The sequence below is a fragment of the Drosophila sechellia genome, chromosome 3R, assembly GCF_004382195.2.
Source record: "Drosophila sechellia strain sech25 chromosome 3R, ASM438219v1, whole genome shotgun sequence".
Lineage (NCBI taxonomy): Eukaryota > Metazoa > Arthropoda > Insecta > Diptera > Drosophilidae > Drosophila > Drosophila sechellia.
In genome coordinates this window covers 20,631,036-20,651,165 of record NC_045952.1, presented here as the reverse complement: position 1 = coordinate 20,651,165, position 20,130 = coordinate 20,631,036, and the positions used below count along the sequence as shown (strand labels likewise).

General features: G+C 38.8%; 1 protein-coding gene across 7 annotated transcripts in view; it reads right to left on the bottom strand.

Moving 5' to 3' along the window:
• LOC6607375 (protein held out wings) overlaps nt 1–20,130 on the bottom strand; it is a 36,429-nt gene that overhangs the window by 2,502 nt on the left and 13,797 nt on the right. Inside the window, exons 3-8 of one of the 7 annotated variants that reach the window (XM_032723680.1) lie at nt 13,442–13,575; nt 7,201–7,317; nt 5,514–5,654; nt 5,042–5,138; nt 4,437–4,781; nt 1,541–2,036 (exon numbers count right to left, since the gene is read on the bottom strand). In XM_032723680.1, the coding sequence (XP_032579571.1) occupies nt 1,927–2,036; nt 4,437–4,781; nt 5,042–5,138; nt 5,514–5,654; nt 7,201–7,317; nt 13,442–13,575 (944 nt within the window). In that variant the 3' untranslated portion in view covers nt 1,541–1,926. Of the gene's footprint in view, nt 1–910; nt 2,037–2,099; nt 3,545–4,436; nt 4,782–5,041; nt 5,139–5,513; nt 5,655–7,200; nt 7,318–13,441; nt 13,576–20,130 lie in introns of those variants that run through there. The other 6 variants (XM_032723682.1, XM_002032112.2, XM_032723683.1 and 3 more) reach the window with 6 other exon arrangements.

Genomic DNA, 20,130 nt, shown 5'->3' with positions numbered 1-20,130 from the left:
AAACAAAAAGATTACACAAAATTGCAGGCGCATAAGCTTTCAAGTCAGATTGAGTTCCTTTTCAATTATATTGCTTTCACAAAGGCACAAATAAAATAGTTAAAGGTAAGCGTTATTTACATATGTCACTTTCTCCGTTTGAAAATATAATTTTTGTGTAAAGTAAATTTAAAAATATTTGAGATTTTTTTAAAGAAAATATTGAACGTACTGATTATTATGGGTAATGTAACTGGGACTTAAAGAATTGAATTCCTTTCATTATTTTAATCCTTTTGTTTTATTATTAAGCAAATGCCAATGCAATTTCATGAGGGTTGGAGTTATACAAGTTATGTAGATAACTAACTAGTCTAGAGATCAATTATTCATAGACAGAAAAATCCGCAACCCATAAGCTTAAAGATTAAGTGCGGTAAGTACACATTGATACGTGTATCAGATGTGCAGATACACGCTTCATAGGATACATAAGTTATATTGCATATGCCATAGCAATTGTGGTGGTATCGTGGTAGTAGTTGGTTGGTTGATTGGTAGGTTGATTGGTTGGTCGGGTTGTCGGTTGCGTTGGTGGGATTAATGATCAATCGAGGAGTGGGTGGTAAGCATAGAGTTATGCCCGAAGGACGTGTGTGTGTGAGGGTTTTATGTATAAATGTGTTTGTGTCTGGTTTCTATAGTTAAGTTTTCTTAGTCACTAGAGTTGCAAACAAACAAAGTGAAGTGTTTATTAATATATCTGATCAATGAGTTATGTGTGACGACTGAATACGAGAAATAAATATCTTTCTTTATTCGTTGGGGGTTAAGTTTGGAAAGCGTTAGATATTGGTTTCAATTTCTTTTAGGAGAATTCTGAAAGAAGTCAAGTTCGTGGAACAATAAAGAATCATAAGACTTGGTAGGATTTTGTTTTCTTTGTTTTTGTTGTGTTCATTTTTTTAAGGTTTTTGTTTTTACTTCAACAAAAATCATTGATCTTTATTTCATTGTGGTACACTTTCGGTTCAATTGCAACATTTACATTCGAACGCATAATACAAAATATTCATATAATCTTAAGAATCTAAACAGGGGACTTAGGCCTAAGATACACATGTAAAATTCATATCTCGTAAAGAGCGTTTTTAAATAGGGTATATGGCTTATCCAACAGTAATACAAATAAAATCTACTAAAATGTTCATTTTTTTGTTTGCTTTTTTTATAATTTTTTTCTTCAGTGTATGTAAAACATCAAAGGCACAAGTCAACGTGAAAACAAAGGAAAACTAATATAAAAGTTGTTTGTATAATTAAACTCGTATCAAATGATAATAAACTCTTAATCTTCAGCGAAAAAGACTGATAGATTTTGCATGTGTCTGTACTTTTGTTTTATCAAAATTTTGTTTTGTTTGTTGTTTCAAAACTCGCAATCGAAATAAAATGCAACACGCCTTTCGGGTCTCATTTGCATTTTATTCCGAGTATAAGATAACACATAAAGAAAATAATAGTTTGATAAAATAAATAAAGGAGTAGAAACACAACTAACCTGTGGAGGCGGTGCGCTTGAAAATTCTTTTTTCAGAACCCTGATCAGGGCAGAGCGGACAGGCCAGGCCAACGATTCCGGCCAGGTTTCATCGGATATACAGTGTGGATTGGGGGTTCGGATGGTCAGTTATGAGCAGAATTTGTATCAAAATAAATAGCAAAAATTTAAAATAATTGAACTAAAGTGATCGGTTGCCTGGCGAACGCAATCAAAGGGCAGGCAAACGCAATCGTTCGATTTCCGTTGTTCTTAATTGGTTTCTTTTCTTCTCGTACATTATTGATTAAAAGTTATAAAGTTGCTTTCGCCGATATGGTGTGATTTTAGAGTGTTACTTTCTGAGTTATAGTGCTTCGCATTTCTCGATTCACTATGCATGGTATTTACTGTATCTCAATGAAACCCGCCGGCTTGGCTGGCACTCCGACCGTTGCTCGCTGATAGGGATGCTCGCGGTTAGTCGCCAAACGACGCTGCTGCTTAATGGCGCCTACTAAAATATACGATACGTTACATGTAGATATAGGTTTGCATAGGTTTGCATATCGGTTATATGTATAAATAGATGTGAACATCGTCGCTACAGGGTACAACTTAGGTCTAATAGATATTGCATACATCCTCTTACATCTACCATTCGCTTGCTCAAACTGAAGCTGAAGGCAGCAGCCTAGTAGCCTTTGCTGGAAGCCAATTGCCAACTGAGGGGGAATTATCGACCTGTTTTTCGTATTCTGTATTCTTTCATCTTGTAACATTTAAATTCTCTGCTTCTTTGGAATGAGTCGTTTATATATGCGCTTGTGTATTCGATAGATTTGATCTGATTTTTAGATTTTGGCTGCAAAATAAGTGATTTTCAAGCCGCTAAGCCTAGGTAAGGTAATTCGTCTCCAGTTCATTGCTAGATGTTCTAGCAATGATCATTCTGTCGAATCATATATTGCATTTTGTTCCTCCAGCTTGCTGACTAGTCGTGCGTTCAATTGATTCTGGATAATGGTTTCTGTTCTTGGACGGCTGCCTTTGAGCCTCGACTAAACTTAGAACTAACTGAAGTTATTATTTAAGCACCAACTTGATTCAAGGCTCCTTTCCACTAAGTTATATAAATATATATGTGTGTATATATATAAAAAAAGCTTTTCTGCAATTCTGTTCAAAGTATACGCTTTTGATGAGAAATGGCACTGGCTGGAAAAATTGAAACGGTTTCCTTTTCGCTCTTCGTTAGGTACATTTGTGCATAAATACTGTCCCCCTCTTCGCAACACTCACTATATAAACTACATAAAAAACAGACACTTAACTAGATTGCACTTAAAACTCGACCCTCATACCAAAAAACTAAAATAGGGTAATTATTATTCAGAAGAGAAAAATTATGAAGTTTAGCCCTCTTTAATTTGAATACTCATGGGTTCCAAAAACGAAAATCAACAACTTGCTTTGGGTGCCGCTGTTGTTGTTGTTCTCAACTAGAATATACTCATATAAAAATGTTTCGGGTGGAAAATCATATATTTATGTAGGTTGGTTACAGTTAAAATTAAAGCAACTACAATTTAAGGGCCTAAAAATCACTTATTTTTGCCAATATTGCATATTGCAGAAATGTATTGCATTGCGGCCTAAAATCTAATAAACAATATAAAAAGCAAATTCATTGTCGAGCAATAATTGTTGTTGATTAATTCTTTGCTTGTATTTTCTTGAGTATTTCTGTTTTCCTGTTTTTTGTGCCGTTTTACTCTTACGTTTTTGTCTCTACGTAAATATATAATTTTAAAAATATATACAGTCTATACATTTATGTGTGTGTGTATAATTCTGTTTCAGTTTTTGTGTGACTGTAACTATATAACTTTAAGCTAAACATTTTCTGTGGGGTTTTCCTCTACAAATCGTTTCTGGTTTTCTTGTTTTTTTTTCAAGGGAAAAATAATAGAGAGTGAGAAAAAGTAGTTCAAAAGACGGAGCCGGCATGCATATATCGACCAACTGCAAATATTTATGTTTATAACAAATATATAAGATAAAATAGACTTTGGATAAAAATAATGAAGGTTTTTGTTTAATTCTGTTAGCTTTGGTTAGCATTTCGATATTATTGTGAAGTCTTAAAAGAAAGCCAGGTTAAGAAGCGTGAAAAATCTCATTGCATACTTTGTGGCACTGAACGTAAATAGTAATTGTGTTAGATTCATGTAGAATACAAAAAGACTGAACTTGCTGCTCTGTTGATACGATTTGTAAATATTCTTTATCTGTATGAACAATCTGCAAGTCCAATTAAATTGGAACTCTTTCGAAATTTCGAAAAGATCAAGAACATTAACAACTTTATAACTGCAGCAAGTCCAAACTGTAGCCTGCTATATGACAACTACAAATAAATGCAAGCTCCTAACGATTAAATGCCAAATCTAATTCTTTGACATGACAATTAAGAAAGACAAAACAATTGTTATAAAAAAAAATATATAAATTATTCTATATGCTTGAGCTCACCGTAGCTGCTGGGCTGTCATAGCAAACTCAATCGATTGCACTTGGTTAATGTGTTAAGAGGAAAAACAAACCTACCGGGCGTATGCGCAACGTGTAAATTGTATTTCTAGTGTGTGTTAAATGGTGTGTGCTTTTCTGGCGATATGCTGCTATATTATTGCTCGCAATTTAACTCGCATCTAAACCCTCGATTCATGTGGCTATATCTATCTTCTTAGACGACTAACTTCTGCCTAGATGAATGAATGATTCGCTTAGTGTGTTGGACTTTGGTGTTGTGTGATTTGTGTGTATGAGCATAAATCATAATCGATATAGAGATAGCAATGGAACAGAGTGATTCGAATATTTAAGATATGTGATTATCTGGCAAACAACCCACCGCTATGATCAGCATATTCCGTGAGCAGAGGATTGCCGGCGAGGGCGGCGTAGTTCGCATAATCGTACGGTGCGAAGATCATTCCATGGCCGGACTGGTCGAAGGCGGCTGTCGGAGCGGCCTGGGCGGACAATATGCTGGCCGCCGTTGTGGGGACGGTCATCCGGGGATTCAGGATCAATGGGGCGCCCAGCGGGGCGGCGGCGGGGGCACGGATCTGGGCGGCAAGGCCGGGCAGGCCGGTGGACGTCAGCAGGCGGCTATCAGAGGCGGCAACCAGGCGGCGCCACTCCTCATCGCACACTGCGGGATACAGATAAGAAGCAGAGCCAACGCATGAGAAAGCTGGTCGTCGAACACATAAATCAAATACAAAATAAAGAAATGTAAATCGAATTTGAATCAGTTTGGTTTCGTAAACGGTTCAGTTTGCAAAATCGTTAATGGTTAGATCCTCGCTCATTCGATTTTAGCTGCTGGTTAACGTTGTTATCTTTTGTTTATTTTTGATTTTTTTTAGCTCTGTCTGAGTGGAGATTGGGTTAGGTTATTTGGTTGGTTTTATTAGATGGATATTTTATAAAGAGAGGCTTTGGTTGACATACCTGCGACAGATTTCGCTGTTGTGTCCCTATAAGTGCCATTAATAATCGCCAATTCCATGAGTTGACGTTTCTTTAGTTCATCTTCGCCTTCGGCTTGCTGTTAGTACGAGTGTATGTTTGTTTTTGTTTTTGATTTGGGGGTTTAATGTATTAAACGGAATACATTAAAGCAGATTAGGTTTTGTTGGTAGAGAGAATGAAAAATAATACAAGAAAATTCATTATTAATTATATTGGTTAACATTCGATTGAGTTTAGCTGAGAAATCATTTAATTTATTATTGATTTAACATAGAAAAAGGAGTTGGGATAGGCAAGACGCATTGGATTTAATTGTTTCTTGTATATTTTCTCGTTTACTTTAAGCTCTTTCGCGGGCGCATTATGAACTTTAAATTAGGCAAATATCAGTTTACTGTTGGCTTCTCTGAAGGGCTCTCGTTTCACTGAAAGCCTCTCGACAAACACTTACCGGCACGAGCAACTTCTGTACTTCGGCCACGGCCTGGGCCAACTTCACTGTGGCACGGTTCTCGGTGTCCTCGACGGTTATCAGGACATGCAGGTCATCGGACAGATGCTCCCAGTTGGGCTTGCCACGGTTGGCGTCCTCCTGAAGAAACGGAGAACGAGAAGCGTTAGCATGTACACACATTTTTTAAATACTTATATAAAAGTCTAATACATTTTTACCTAAGTACCTAGAAGCTGATGGCCTTCTTAAAATAAACGCTGTTTGCAAAGTATCTTCATTTTTTACATTGAGTTTAGCAAACAATACAAATGCAAAATTGTTTTATTTAAAATCATTCCTTGGCTTCCTCAATGATTCAATCGCTGCTTCACCTTCTTCTTGCTCTTTTCAATATGCAAAATATTCAAAACTGCGAGCCGCGAAATGCGAATTTATTCGAAACTATGCTAATGGGCGCGGAACAATTAATAGTGGGCGAATTCCGACACACTTAAAACATTATTGCCATTTTTCATTTCACCGCTGTTATTACTTGTGGCAAGAAGAGTTTTGGCGAACGTGCTTGAACTATAATAAATGCTTTGGCTCTTCCTCCTTCAACTAACATTGTGACCCAAAATTTATAATCAATTAGCTTCAAATTGGATAGAAATTCTTTTGAAGTCGTCCAGTGCTAATTCCTCGTCAAATTAACAACTGTCAAGTTGGCCACTCCGAGTGCCGGCCGGACAAACTTTTTTGTCATCAGGAATCGAGAAGAGTGACCTTTTCGTTGTTGGCCACTTCGGATGAGTGGCCAAGCAAAAGAAGCACAGACAACCTGAGCAAATATAAAGAGGGGTCGGTGGTCGGTCTCACCTCACGAAAACCGTGCACTGTGACTAATTTTTTTTTTCCTGGCTGTCAGGTCTATTTCTATCCGCAAAATGCAAGTAAACAGAACATTTCTATTCTTTCGCTTCTTTCACTTGTGTCGCGCAGGCCAACATCTCTCGGTTCGCGATGAGTCAGACATTTTGTGTGGGTGTGTCCTCTCATTCATTTCGGCTAAATTATCAAAATATTGCATGAAAATTGCGAATTTGAAAAACTCTCCTGTCTGCCTGCCGCTCATTTGGTCCGACACATTTATGAATTACAAAAATACATTTAATCGTCTCGAGACACTTGATTCATTTTTCTTTCGTTGCTCCGCATTTGAATGGCTCTTTTCGTCGGGGAAATTAAATCATCAGAGCATTTTGAGTGACAAGACACCCAAATAGGTATGGGTATAAGAAAATAATTTGGACAACTTGCTATCCGATGGTGGGATTTAAAGTTAACTTATATTAGTCAAATGCCTTTAACAAAATGTTTAAAAATTAAAGTTGAATTGCTAATAACTTTACGGAGATTAACCATGTGGTAATCACAGCCAGAAGTATAAACTTATAGACACAAAAGAGAGGCATATTTTTCGCCTCATAATAAAGACTAATTCCCATTTGGCACGGATAGCAACTGTCGACTGAATTTTCATATCCAAGCGTACCATATTCGCGGGCACTATTCATGATAATTAAAAATGAAATTGCTCAGCTAATGCCCGAAAGTCCAAAATGTATATCTGCCTGCAGTAATGCCTCGTTTCCTGCCAAACCATTTGGAATCCGTAATCCACTCGATCGAGCGATGCACTCACCTTCTTCTTGTCGCGCATGGAACCCTTGCCTCGGACCATGATCTTGCAGCCGGTTTCCTGTTCCAATTGTTTGGCGGTCATGCCACGGGGTCCCAAAATGCGACCGACAAAGTTGAACTGGAATGAAAATGAATTTGGAGAGGAGAAATAAATTATACGGTCGAAATTAGAGGAAATCATTAGCGAATCAACATACGACGATCTAATTAACTGACTAACTTGGGTCTAAAGTTCAATGTTTCCATTTTTATTTATTTAATTATTTCTTTTTTTTTTGCAAATTTAAAACGTATTAGATCGACTCCGTGATTCAGGACTCTGGCCAGATCCGCTCAAAGTCAAAGTTATTAAAGCGTATGACGCTGGTCAGACTCGGTTCGTTGAAGGCTGGAGTCACCCACAATCCACGGCATTTGGACACAACAATGGGCAAACGAACGTAATATGACCCGCGGCGACACGCCTGAATTTGGCACGATAAACCAATCACCAATCAGCCAGATAGACTCAAAAGCTCTTTGTGCATACAGCCAAATGCAGTCACTCAGTTAGCAACTCAGTTGGTGGCACTCAAAGAAAAAAAAAAGAAGAATCGTGTCAATTACTGGGGTCAAGAGGTCGGACATTAACCGGAATTAAACGAATATTACTGAAGATTACTCCTTAGGTAGGTTGAAAAATCAAAACCCTATGGGTTGAAGGCATGAAATTTAATATAATTTAACCATATTTTTTTTTGTCTGTGTAGCAGGCGGCGACATTCAAAAGAATTTTGCTTAAACTATTAGCGGAGCGTGCAAAAATCTTTTGACGCGCTTGTCGATGATGATGGACGTGCCTGGCATGTTGGCCAACATCGTTTCCATGCCCAAGCCATCGAAGTGGTGACCCCAACCGTAAGCTGCCGTGGCGCCCAATTATCATATACTTTGGTTAGATTGCAACAACCAAGGCGGACCGCAGGCTAGCCGATAAATTAGATTTATTGGCCAGATCAAAAGCATTTCCATTTGAGTTATTGTAAATTGCTGGCTAAACTAGTTCTGGTCTCGCCCCGGGCACGAACGTAACCCACCCACCCACATTCATCTGGAGACCCATTGCCAATGCGATGATGTGATGGGATGTGAGATATGGGGATGTTAAGTGCGCAGCGATGTGATCATCGACAGCAGACAGCCGTCGGCAAGTGGCTCGAAAACAGCAGCAGCCGCAGCAGCTGTTGTCAGTCAGTACGAATGTATCTGTATCTGTATCTGAGAGACTGCATCTGCAACTGCAGCAGCAGCAGCAGCAGCATCAGCGGCAATCGCAACTGCCACTGCTGCGATCGAATCAATTGAAAATTGCCGCAAAGAATGCAGTTAATGCCTAATGGCTCCGGCAATTTTAATTAAATTTTGCGAAAAACCATTTAACCTCCATGGGGATTGTCCAAACAAAATGTGGCCAAACTATGGCGAGAAAGTTGCTAAAACCAAATAAAAAGAAATGTTGCAATGCCACCACATACATACATATGTGCGTACAAAATGAATTGCGCTGCCCAAAAAAACATTTGCATTACTTATCGCCCCCGTATCAGTTGCTTAATTAAAAATCCCTGGCTCAGCTGGCATGTTTGCACAAGTGATCTCCTCATCCATTTGCCATTAAGCGGAAATTAAAAACGATTTTCACCGCCACATGCAGCGCTCAAAAGATTCCACATACGCCACGTTGCGCAGCCACTTGCGCTCTACAAATATTGAGAAATGCCAAACAAATACGAGTGGCCAAATAAATTATAAATGATTGCGCTTCAAGGGTTTTCCTCTGGTCTCTTGTTTTTTAGAGTTTGTGGGAGAGCTCTGTTTAAAGTGGCAGTTTTCGATAAGGAAAACTCGAAAGAGTGGCAATTAAGATTAAGAATGTAGCACTTGAACGTAATGGGTACGAAAATATAATCACCATCTCGTATCTTAATTAATATGCATGCTTTTATGACAACCTAATATATGTGAAATCACATGGCAATACTAATTAGGCACAAGAAAGAAGAAAACTCTGCGAATTTAAAGAATAAGCCTATTTCAAATGTCCATGACCATTTTTAGAATTTTGCGGCAGCATAATGGTATCCTTTTTCTCCATTGTTTGATTGTTCCTGCCGTTCAAAGGACACCCGTGCTTTTTAAAGACGTCACGCGTAAGGTACGCCTAAAGAAATACTCTTGTTTTAGGTCCAGAAAATGGTTGAAATATTTTTAAGTTCGTTCGTGTAACATTGTATGGACCTTTTGCCGGCGCGTACTTCAACCCAAAGTGCCATAGTAAACAGACAAAAGACAGATGACAACGGGAGCTGCAAGGCAAGTCAAGTGGAGTGTAGTCAAGTGAAGCGTACAAATAAATATTGTATAGTGTATGCACATGTACGTATACACGGAAAACGGGAGATGGGGAGGTGGTGGAGTGGCTGCTGCTTTATTTTACAGATTGTGGGCTCATCAGATAGGGCATAAGGAAAATATTTCATATTTATACAATACGTACAACAATTTTCAATACGGCAAAAGGTACAAACAATTGATAAGCGAATTGCGACGCACACACAGAGTAGACAGGTCACCAAAAATGCTGAAAAGGAAAGTACAAACACAAATATACACGAGAGGAGGGCTGTGATAAGAAACCGCCCTCTACTAAATGGTAACCATGACAACAGGCCATTGAATTGTGCGTAAAACCTTTCATACGAAACCCACACAAAGGAAATATTTGTAATTTTTCATTAGCAGGAGCTGTGTGGAAGAACATTCCACTTAATAGTGTTCAGATTTTAATCGCGTTGCCCGTGTGACTCAGTGAGTTTTACGAATCTTTTCATTTGAGCCGCTCGCCAGTAAATTGGAAACAGAAATGCATAAGCAGGCAAGGCAGGGGTCGGCATAGATCAAATAGATTAGTCGACTTGGCTACTACTATGCATACAGTATATATGCATCTACGTGTGCATCTACAGAGAGGGAGACACTTTAGCACACATAATTGCGCTGAACAAAAAGCTCGTCTATTACACGGGCGGAAAAATAAATCAAACTTTGACATGACAAACAACGGCAGAAAATTTAACTTGAATATAATGCTTGCCACAATTTGTTGTTTTCTGTTTTTGCCACTTGGGGCTGTACCTATTAAATTACCAAACAACCGAAAATGTACATAAAAATTGCACGTAATTAGCATTTCAATGTTTATGACTAATTTGCTGCAGTTTGTAGATTAATTGGCTTTTGTGTTAACGGCTTAGACAATAATAATAAAAAAAAACCAGCACACAAGCAAACATAAAACAGCGTAAGGTGATTTCGGCAGACATCAACGCAATGTTGAGATGGGCTGCTCTAGGCTTATAAATATGGCTTAAATATGGCCGCGATTTGCCACTTGATCGATATGTATAATTGCGGAGTGACCTTAAAGCGAATCAAATGTCAAATGGTTTACAAATGTGGGATGTAGTCGGTGTGGAGGTGTGACCGCAGCATTAATCAGCGGAAAGATAATTCACTCAATTCAATGCGATTAATTAAAGTCTAAACATATCGCTAGGATGTTGAGCATAATTGCCAGTGCTTGAAAGTGTTTTTTTTATATATTTTAATTGAACAACTAAGCGTAATAGATTCTTATAAGTAACCAACTAACATATTTACTTCTACAGCTCGTTGTCTCATCATAAAAACATTTACCCCCCATCGCATCTAATTGCCCCTCTTCCATATGTTTAAATTTCGAGCATCGGAAAATGAAATTGCGAAAATATAAAAAATGTCAAACATAATTTTAGTTCTGTGCGAAGCGAAATCAATCAGAAGCTGACCGGGCTCAGTGGGTCAACATGTCGCATGTCGGATGACGCGCCACGGGGCGTATGAGCAATGAGCGCTGACAGCGAACAACGAGCAGAACGAGATGGATGGAGATGGAAAGAGGCGGACCGATGCTCGCCCCTATAGAAAACTTGTAGCGTTAATAGTTCGCTGTAATTAATTGTAAACTGTTTTAATGCCTCGACTGCTGGCGACTTTAATTAAGTTGCATTTGTGTTTTGGACACGACCAAAGAAACAAGATTCAGCATATATCTTCGCTGGCATATCCTCTGCGTTTGGAAGCGGGTTGACAAATTGTTGACCATTTACATGGCATATTGTTGTAGTCGGCTGGCCAGCTGACAAATCTCTATTTACATTGCTGAATGCATTATAAATTATTAACTGCTATTATTTGCGACTGGCAGTGTCTGCGGTAATGCCTTGAAATTTATGCCCCATAACGTGGCGCGCACAAACAAACCAGCAAACCAATAAACATTCTGCCCAGAACTTGTTGCACTTTCATGTTATTTGAAACGCCATTTGTCTTGCTTAAGCACACATTTTCGAAATTCGACTGGCGAGCGTAGAAAAATGTCAGAATTTTCCGATGCGAATTTTTAGTTATTGCTGGCTTTTGGGTGCTCGAAATGATTGCAATTAAATGGGATGATTTATGAGAAACAAGAGCTTGAAACGCCCGCACAAAATACACGACATTCGTGGGACCTCCAAAATAAGACAAATCGGAACACCTGAAATATTGAAAAATCAAGCGGAAAAATCTGAGGCCCTCTGCTCGTAGATTTTAGCCAGAGATTTGTGCCAGTTTTCGTTTGGAAAATATTGAAAACATCATCATCATCACACGTTGTTTTTTTTTCGCCCGTCGGCCCACTGCTCATTTCACAGAATTATGTATGTTCTTTTTAATTTACGAACTCAACTCATTCATATTCATATCATTTGGGTCTAGCCCTAATAAAGTCCAATTTTATGTTAATGTGCGACTGTCTATTTTCTTTTTCGCTTCGCCTTACGCTTTTGTGATTTAGAGTATTTGCTTTATGCAACGGCCGGCCGGTAATTAATTAAGAGTCACATGTTAGATATATTTAACTTTGGTCTAATTAACTTTTACGATGGTCAGGAGAGGAAAGCGGTTCTATAACCTTTATAAGTGGCGGTGACTTGGCAGCAAAATATCGCTTTTCTTGACCAGCAAGATTTTATTTTGGAGAAGGTTTAGAATGAGGAATAATGGTTACACAACTATGGTGTGTAGTATAATGATAATGATAACCTAAATCCCCTATTGAAATGGCTTAAATTCATTTAAATGGTATCCGCAGACAACTGTTTCAATTAAATGAAAGTTTTTGCGTTAAGTTTCGGGAGTGCTGAAATCGATTTAAAAATCATTTAATTCTACATCACTTGTTTCGGTCATCGCCCCACCCAAACTCCTCGAACTGGCGCCATTTGGCAAAGAAAATTATTTGCACAGCTGCCGAACAGAAGCCACATGAGTAGGGAAACCATTGAACGGAGTGCGATCTGAAATGCTTTCGAGTCTAATTAATGCTATTTAAATTTATGCATTTATCTGGATCACAACGAAACGAAGCTAAAAACATAAACATCAAGAGCAAAGTGTGTCATGCAGTTAAATAAATTTCCTCAGTTCCGCCACTGCGACTGCCATACTGTCAGCCCATAAATAAATAAAAGAGGAAAAAAAAAAAGAAACTACGCCCAAACAATTTCCAAATTAACAAAACTGAAGAAAAACAAAAGAAATATACATGTCCGAATGCAGGGAGCGGGGGGTAGGGGATGGCGGGGAAGGCAACATTTTAAATTGCATAAAATTAAATCAAATTCTAATGCGGCAGGGCTTGGCCTGAACGACTTGCTCCGACGCCTACAATGAACGACAAATGAAACGAGTGAACGCCGTCAAACGACTTCCTAAAACGCTTCAATGATTTTGTCTAACCCATTTTAATACGCGTATATATCTGCAGCTCGATCTGTATCTGTATCGGCGCTCAGGCTTTATAGACATAAATTTCTTTATAGAGAAGGGTGCATCAGAGAGCTTTGCATTTGCCATCTTTTCTGGGCCTGTCTGTGCCGCCAAGACAACTTAACAGATGACTGACTCTATTGGCGGAGGAGCAGATACAGATACATATAGAGCTACAGCTAACAGATACACCTTGGCACATTGCTGGCACACCTTTAAGCCATTTCCGGTGTAGCCCAGTTGCTCAGTGAACGCGTTGTCAATTCTAATTGGCGGAAGTCGTGTGCTCTCCCCGAATCCATAAATTAGATCATCGTTATGGTTATTGTCATCATTATGCTAAGAACACTTACATCTGGATGCTCGCGGACTGGCACATAAACCTTCTCGTTCATCGTCACCACAGAGCCCTCGGGTTCGGGCAGAGTGAGCGGCTCCTTCTTGACCCCATTGATCTGGAACAGTGAGGCGCGCACGCGTGCAATTTCTGAAAAGATTAATCGGAGATAGTGCGGAATTAATACGTGTTTATTGACGATTATAAATAGAATCGATTTGGGAATCGATTTGCAGTCTACAGTTGTATAACTTATATACAAAGTATGCATTTGAGTACTCACAGATTGTAAGACTATAATATTAATAATATTATTAATATTATAATATTGACAACTGCCCACCCGTCGAATACTTAACGTATTGTTACTAATCATTATGAAATTCACTCTTACAGCACAGTTTATTAATTTCCGAGCGTAATAATACACAGACGAAAGGCAAACAAACGAAGCGTTGATAATTTTAATTGCAGGCTCTTTGCCACCACTTCAATCGACTGAGTGCGGCTCAATTTGTCATTTTAGCTAAGTGCTTGTATTAAACTACGTTTAATTTGCCTCTGGGTGGAAAACCTACTTAATTAGCATGAATAAAACGTCGTGTGAATGTGTTCACTCGGCCATCGACTGATGTTATTTCTTATTTATTAGGTTAATCCATGAAATCACTTGGTTTATATTTAAACAAATTATGCCATTATATTCCTAGCATCATTGCAAAATGATGACTGATCCACAACAGCCACCCCAACCCTTTTGAACTGAGCTCATGCACACATTATGCCACGCCCCCCTGCAACTCACACTTTTGCTGATTCTCCGTGGTTGGTTGGGGTGTTTCTACCCCCAACTGTGTCAGTTGACAGGGGCTCTCGAATTGATATGATCAACAGTTTGCTGCCGTTGCTGCTGCTGGTGTTGTTTAGTTTTGCATAAGCTCAATTGCATTGTTTGTCTTTTGGCATGTGCTTTGACAATTTGTCACTAAAAGTGGGTAATTGTGCTTGGTGTGTTGGCCTTTAGGGGGTGCGATGGGGGGGAAAGGTAACTGCATCGTATGTCACAGAAATGATTTAAGAATTTGCCACTAAATGACATCAAATTAAATGCCTGACTTCTCTCACTAAATGCCAACACTTTGACACACACGGTTATCTGATTTCTCTGACACTGTTTGTGATTGTTGACATCAGAAATCTGAGGAATAAACTTTTCTTGGCTAAACATAACGTATTGGGTACTTATATGAGGAAACATTTTAACACCTGAAATTAAGAGGTATTTAGAAGCATATAAATAAATTTTCCTATATTATAATCATTGTGCAAATCCTTGTACGAGTTTCTTGACCTGATGCATACGCACGCTGAATAACAACTTGTTTGACATTTAAATTAATTATGTTTAATATTTTTATCTAGCCACCTACTGGCTTATTTTCTTATTTATTTCCCCGAAGCTTTCTCCGTGTGCCACATAAATAAAATTGCAAATAAAAAAGCTAACAAAGAAGATGAAAAGAAATTGCAGAAAAAATTTAAATTTACTTTTTCCGAGCGGTGCGAAAAAGAAACGCTGGCCAATTCCAGAGTTCATTGCGGGCCAAAGAACCCATAAAGAAAATGCCAAAAGAGCCAAAATGGAGAATGAATCGGAGAAACCAAGCCGTACCGACAAAAGTCACTCCGAACACTTGACTCGATTATTGATGGAGCTAGAGCTCGCTAGCTTGCTGCTGGAGATGGAGAAGAGATTTTCCCCACGACCACAATTAAGAGCAGCTGCAGAAGGGCTTTTCATTTGCCTGGCTATTTTCGTGTAATTTATTGCGACACGCAAGTAGAGCATTCCATCGGTGGCATCATCATCATCAGCAGCAGCAGCTACATCATCATCATCATCAGCATGAGTAAAATCATTTCGGTTATTCTAAGTCATATGAGCCGAATGGCATAAACGCAATCATGACAGCTGTCAATTTTAATCGAGCGAGTGTCAATCCGCATCCACATCTATTCAATCTGCAACGTGACCGATGTGTGGCAGTGGCACGAAGATTGTGCAGCCAGATTAGATGAATAAGCCGCGCCAAATTGGTGTAAAATTGCATTTGCATACGATCGAACCGATGACGGAGTCAGTCACTGATTCACTTCTGGGGCCAAGTCAGATGAATGGATTGATAGCGGCATTTAGATAAATTACAATAATCAAGACCCAGCCATATGCGCAGGCGGCTTAATTAATAGCAGCTTAGTCAGCGACTTGGCATGGACAGTCTGTATATCTATAGGTCTATAATTAAAGCCCTGGCACAAAATCACCTGTTTGCCAACAGACCATTTTAGGGCATAACTGGGTATTCATATATATGTAGAGTGGGCGGGTAGAACGAGAGCGGTGCCAATCTAATAATTATCAATGAAAGATCTTTTTTATTCATTAACAAGTCGAGTCGTTCGTGCTTTTAAGGCAATCTCCGCATCATGTTCGCAACGCGACTCATAATTTACATACACCGCGCGCTTATGACTCTATATCTCTTGGCCAACTCGCTGCTGGACCTCTATATATGGCTAGGGACGGAGCTACCAAATTTGGCACCCCAACTAGAGAGGTTAGCGAAAAATACAATAATACACAAATAAAGAAACAAACTGCTTTGCGTGTGTGTTCAAGTATTATTATCATTTTGTATAATTTTTTCTGCGCTCTTTTTTATAGCCAGCCCCCACAAAAGCACTTATGGCGAACCTTACTATGGAGTGTTATTAGTCAAGCAACTAAGAATAAAAATGGGTAAAGCTCAAGGTTGGATGAGGCGCGGTTAAAAAGGATGGACCTGTTCAAATTTCTGCATGACATCATCATTGAATCGCATAGAAATCTACAGATTCCTCGACAATTTCGCCCTTCTTGAAGGTGGGCGGACCTAACATAACATTTCCTGACTTCTTGCTTCGTTGCCGCATTTTGCAACATTTGAATTTTAAATTTAGCCTCCTGCACTTGATGATGAACACGAAACAAGAAAAACGAATGCGAACGACAGCCAGTCGAGCGTCGATAAATTGTCAAATTTTATGCACCACAATTTTTGGCAAGGATTCCTTATGTCCGCCAGCAAGTAGGGCATAAAATGTGTATGTACTACTGGGGAATATTAATGTGGAATCAGAATTAAAATATTTTACATATTTGAAGCGAACAGAAAACTAGCTTGGACTTTCGTTTGGCAAATCGGTTTACTGAAATTCTCTAAACCGAATTGCAAATTACTAAAAACCAATAGAATTTTTCCCAGTAAACTTAGCATATCTCGACACCGTGATCAGCTATCCATTAGCGAAAACCTCGTTCGCACCAAATACACTAAGAGGATATATAACTTATCGCATCCTAAACTTGTCAATCTAATAAGATATGCCAGCGGACACCTTCTAAACCAAATTAAAGCCGCACACAGCTCAGCAGCTTAGCGGTGTGCTGATTGATTGTTTTAAGCTGGGAGAACAATTTGCATTGGATCACGACTTCAGGTGGGAATCGATAGGACGGCGGTTTATACTATATACTCTATATATAAGTACGCTGTACGCTGAGTGCGACACATATCTGAGTGTGCGACGGCTAATTTATGAATGCAAAACCATTCATACCACACGAATTAGATGACTGCCAGCTGATGAGCGTGTGGGTGTTTTTTTTTTTTTTTTTTTAGCCAAGAAAACAATGTCAACTGCGATCGTTTGGGTTTTTGTCTCGGCCTCCACACACACACACCTTTGCATGGCTGTGTGGGCTGGCCGGGAGTCTTAACAAATTGTCACCAGAAATGGCCGGAACGCTTGAAAACGTTTAAGGTTCAGCCCGATTGTTGTGCCTTCTGTGGCTGCAATTAAGCCAGGTCCCGCATATTTGACAAGCGCCAAAATGTATTTGATTTTATGGTTTTTATTTGCTGTTCGTCATGAACTCCATTGGCCTTGGGCGCATTCGCAAATTCGCGTTGTACTCGCATTTCAGCAAAACCGAAAAATAATGTTTATTGTGCGTTCAAGTAATTTCATTTATTCATTTGCATATTTTGTGCATATCTTTTCGGTTTGTGGTTTGCGCAAGGCATTGGCTTCTAAACCAACAGTGGGTTTAAAGTCGCCAAAAATATAAATATTTACCAATAGTTAATTAAGACGAATTGCAGTTTTTAAATCATTTTTTGATCAGAGCATGTAATCAATAAATGGTCCCATTCATTGGCAATATCGATCCACGAACCTTAATGTTATAGCCCGCACTGTATGCAAATCGTTTCGCATCAAGGCAAAAATAAACATTTGTTAGTCTTGCTTCTTGTTTTGTGTTTCAGTATATATTCAGCATTTTAATTAATGACTATATACAGACCGGCGACAGCAATGACAGTTTTTTATGCATTTTTATTAATAAATTTCTACCATCATAAAGCTGTCAGTGGCAACTTGGTTCACACGCTCAAAGTCGCATGGTCTCCATGATACCATTATAGTATCACTTCTGGCACGACATTAATATATCAATTGGTTCATCAGATTTTGTTTTCCCCCTCAAGAGCCATAAAGTTTTGTTAACATGATTTTATAAATTTAAATTGCATATGCAAGCGCCATATTTCGTAGCTGCCAGACTTTAACCCACATTCGCTGAACAGAAAACAAGAGTTGTTGAAAGTTGTCGCAACGGAAATAAAAACATACGTAAATAAAAACGATTCCGTTGACTCACCAATAGCAGCAACCATTAAAAGTGAATTAAAACAAAGAAAAACACAATTAATGCTGGCGGAAAACATAACACTGAAGCTAAAAGAAAAACATGAAACCGAAAAGGAAAAAGAAATGAAATGCTCCCGTAGAAAATAGGTCAACGAATTGCGAGCAAAACAAACTCGGAGGAGGAAATGAAAATACCGTCGGATGAAACCAGGAGCCAAAGACCAAGTGCTCCTTAGAGCGTATAGTCATTGAAATATAAATGCTCCTGATCACAAAGGAAACATCTGAAATGAAATGCAGACAAGCGAACACTGTGCAAACATGTTAAAGTAAATTATTTTGTGACCCTAAGGCGAAGTGTATCCACCCATTTTCCCACCCCCCCCTGCCACAATTGTAATTGGCTTAAAAATTAATAGAAAACCCATTTGAAGTGGCCCATGCATTTGCATTTCCATTCCATAAAGGACGACTCCTCCCTCGACAACATGTTTAAATGCACGTATTTTCGAATTTAACACGTTCGCATTTCACACAACGTTTTTCTTTGAATTCCGCAAATGGTTTGCATTGCAAATTGTTTATTTATGCACCGTGAAATATTTCCAATGGTTTTTCGACGCGCAAAATAAAAAACAATGGGCAAAAAATCACGGCAAGAATAAATCTTCACCTGGCGCATCGCGATATTCAGGGAAATAGCCAACGAAATCCGTCCCAGCAAATGGGTAAACACTTGAACAAATACAGAAATGATAAAACACACATTAAACCAACAATAGTAGTGAATTATATACAAATTGTTAGTTAAATAAACCATATTTTTTTGCTCGGCAGCATTTTCTTTATCATTCTTTTTTTCCGCCTTTTTGGCGCTTAAGTAAACACACAATTTGGGGCATGTCGCTGATAGAGCTCTTTTTGCGGTTAACAATTATCCAGTCTGGTTTTGTGTTATATACAAGCGTAAAAATAGTAATTTGCTTTATTAACCAAAGGCAAATAAATATTATGGTAATAATATGACAGCTTGCTCATTTTGAGAGGTGAGAATATTTGCAAAGTAACGTTCTTTCTATTATTAGATGGTTCGATAACTTCCATTAGTCATCCCCTACCATTGAGAGAAATGAAGATTGACAGTCCGCAAAAGTTAGGCGCTATAGCTAACCAAATAACAATGAAGCTGAAGATTAAATGTGCGAACATTCCACTTGGCCAGATGCTCGTCGTTATCGAGTTAAACACAAATCAGGGGTAATTCAATTGAAATTAAAATAAAACGAAATTAAAACGCTGTTACCAGCTCATGTCAAACGACACCTGGAACCAGTTGGCCAGTCGTTCAGCTAATAAATCCCAGTGATTACAATCTCAAGGTACTTATTTAGTTAATCGCACACAATGCCGTCAGATTGTGACTAATTTTTTGTTGTTACTAATATGTCGAAATATTTTCGGATATGTTTTTTATTGCCTGATTTTAGTAGCCATTGCCATTTAATTAGGTAACTGACGAGCAGGCGTTCGAAGTTTTATGGACACCAAATGTGTAGGTTGCTCATAGTCATATGAGCACCCCCGCTAAGGGTATTAAAACTAATGCCCCACCCACACCTTAAATCTCGCCTCGAGGCAAAGATTTCGAGGAGCAGCCGCATGTGACAACCACCGAGTGGCCAAAGGAAAATGTGTCAAAGTAAAATCCAAGAAAATGCGGCGGGCAAACAATGCGAAATGGCTTTTCACATGTCGCAGACACACAGACCCACTTTGTTCCACATTTTTTGATGAACTTGCTGCGAGAGTCACACCAGAATGCCTCATGAATTTACTCATGAGTCTTCAACTTGAAGATGAGTCGAGAATGAGCTGCTGTTGCTTCTCGAATCGAAAGGAAGTGAAATGCTCAATTTGAACTTTCAGTTTCAGAGACAATGGGCCAAAATG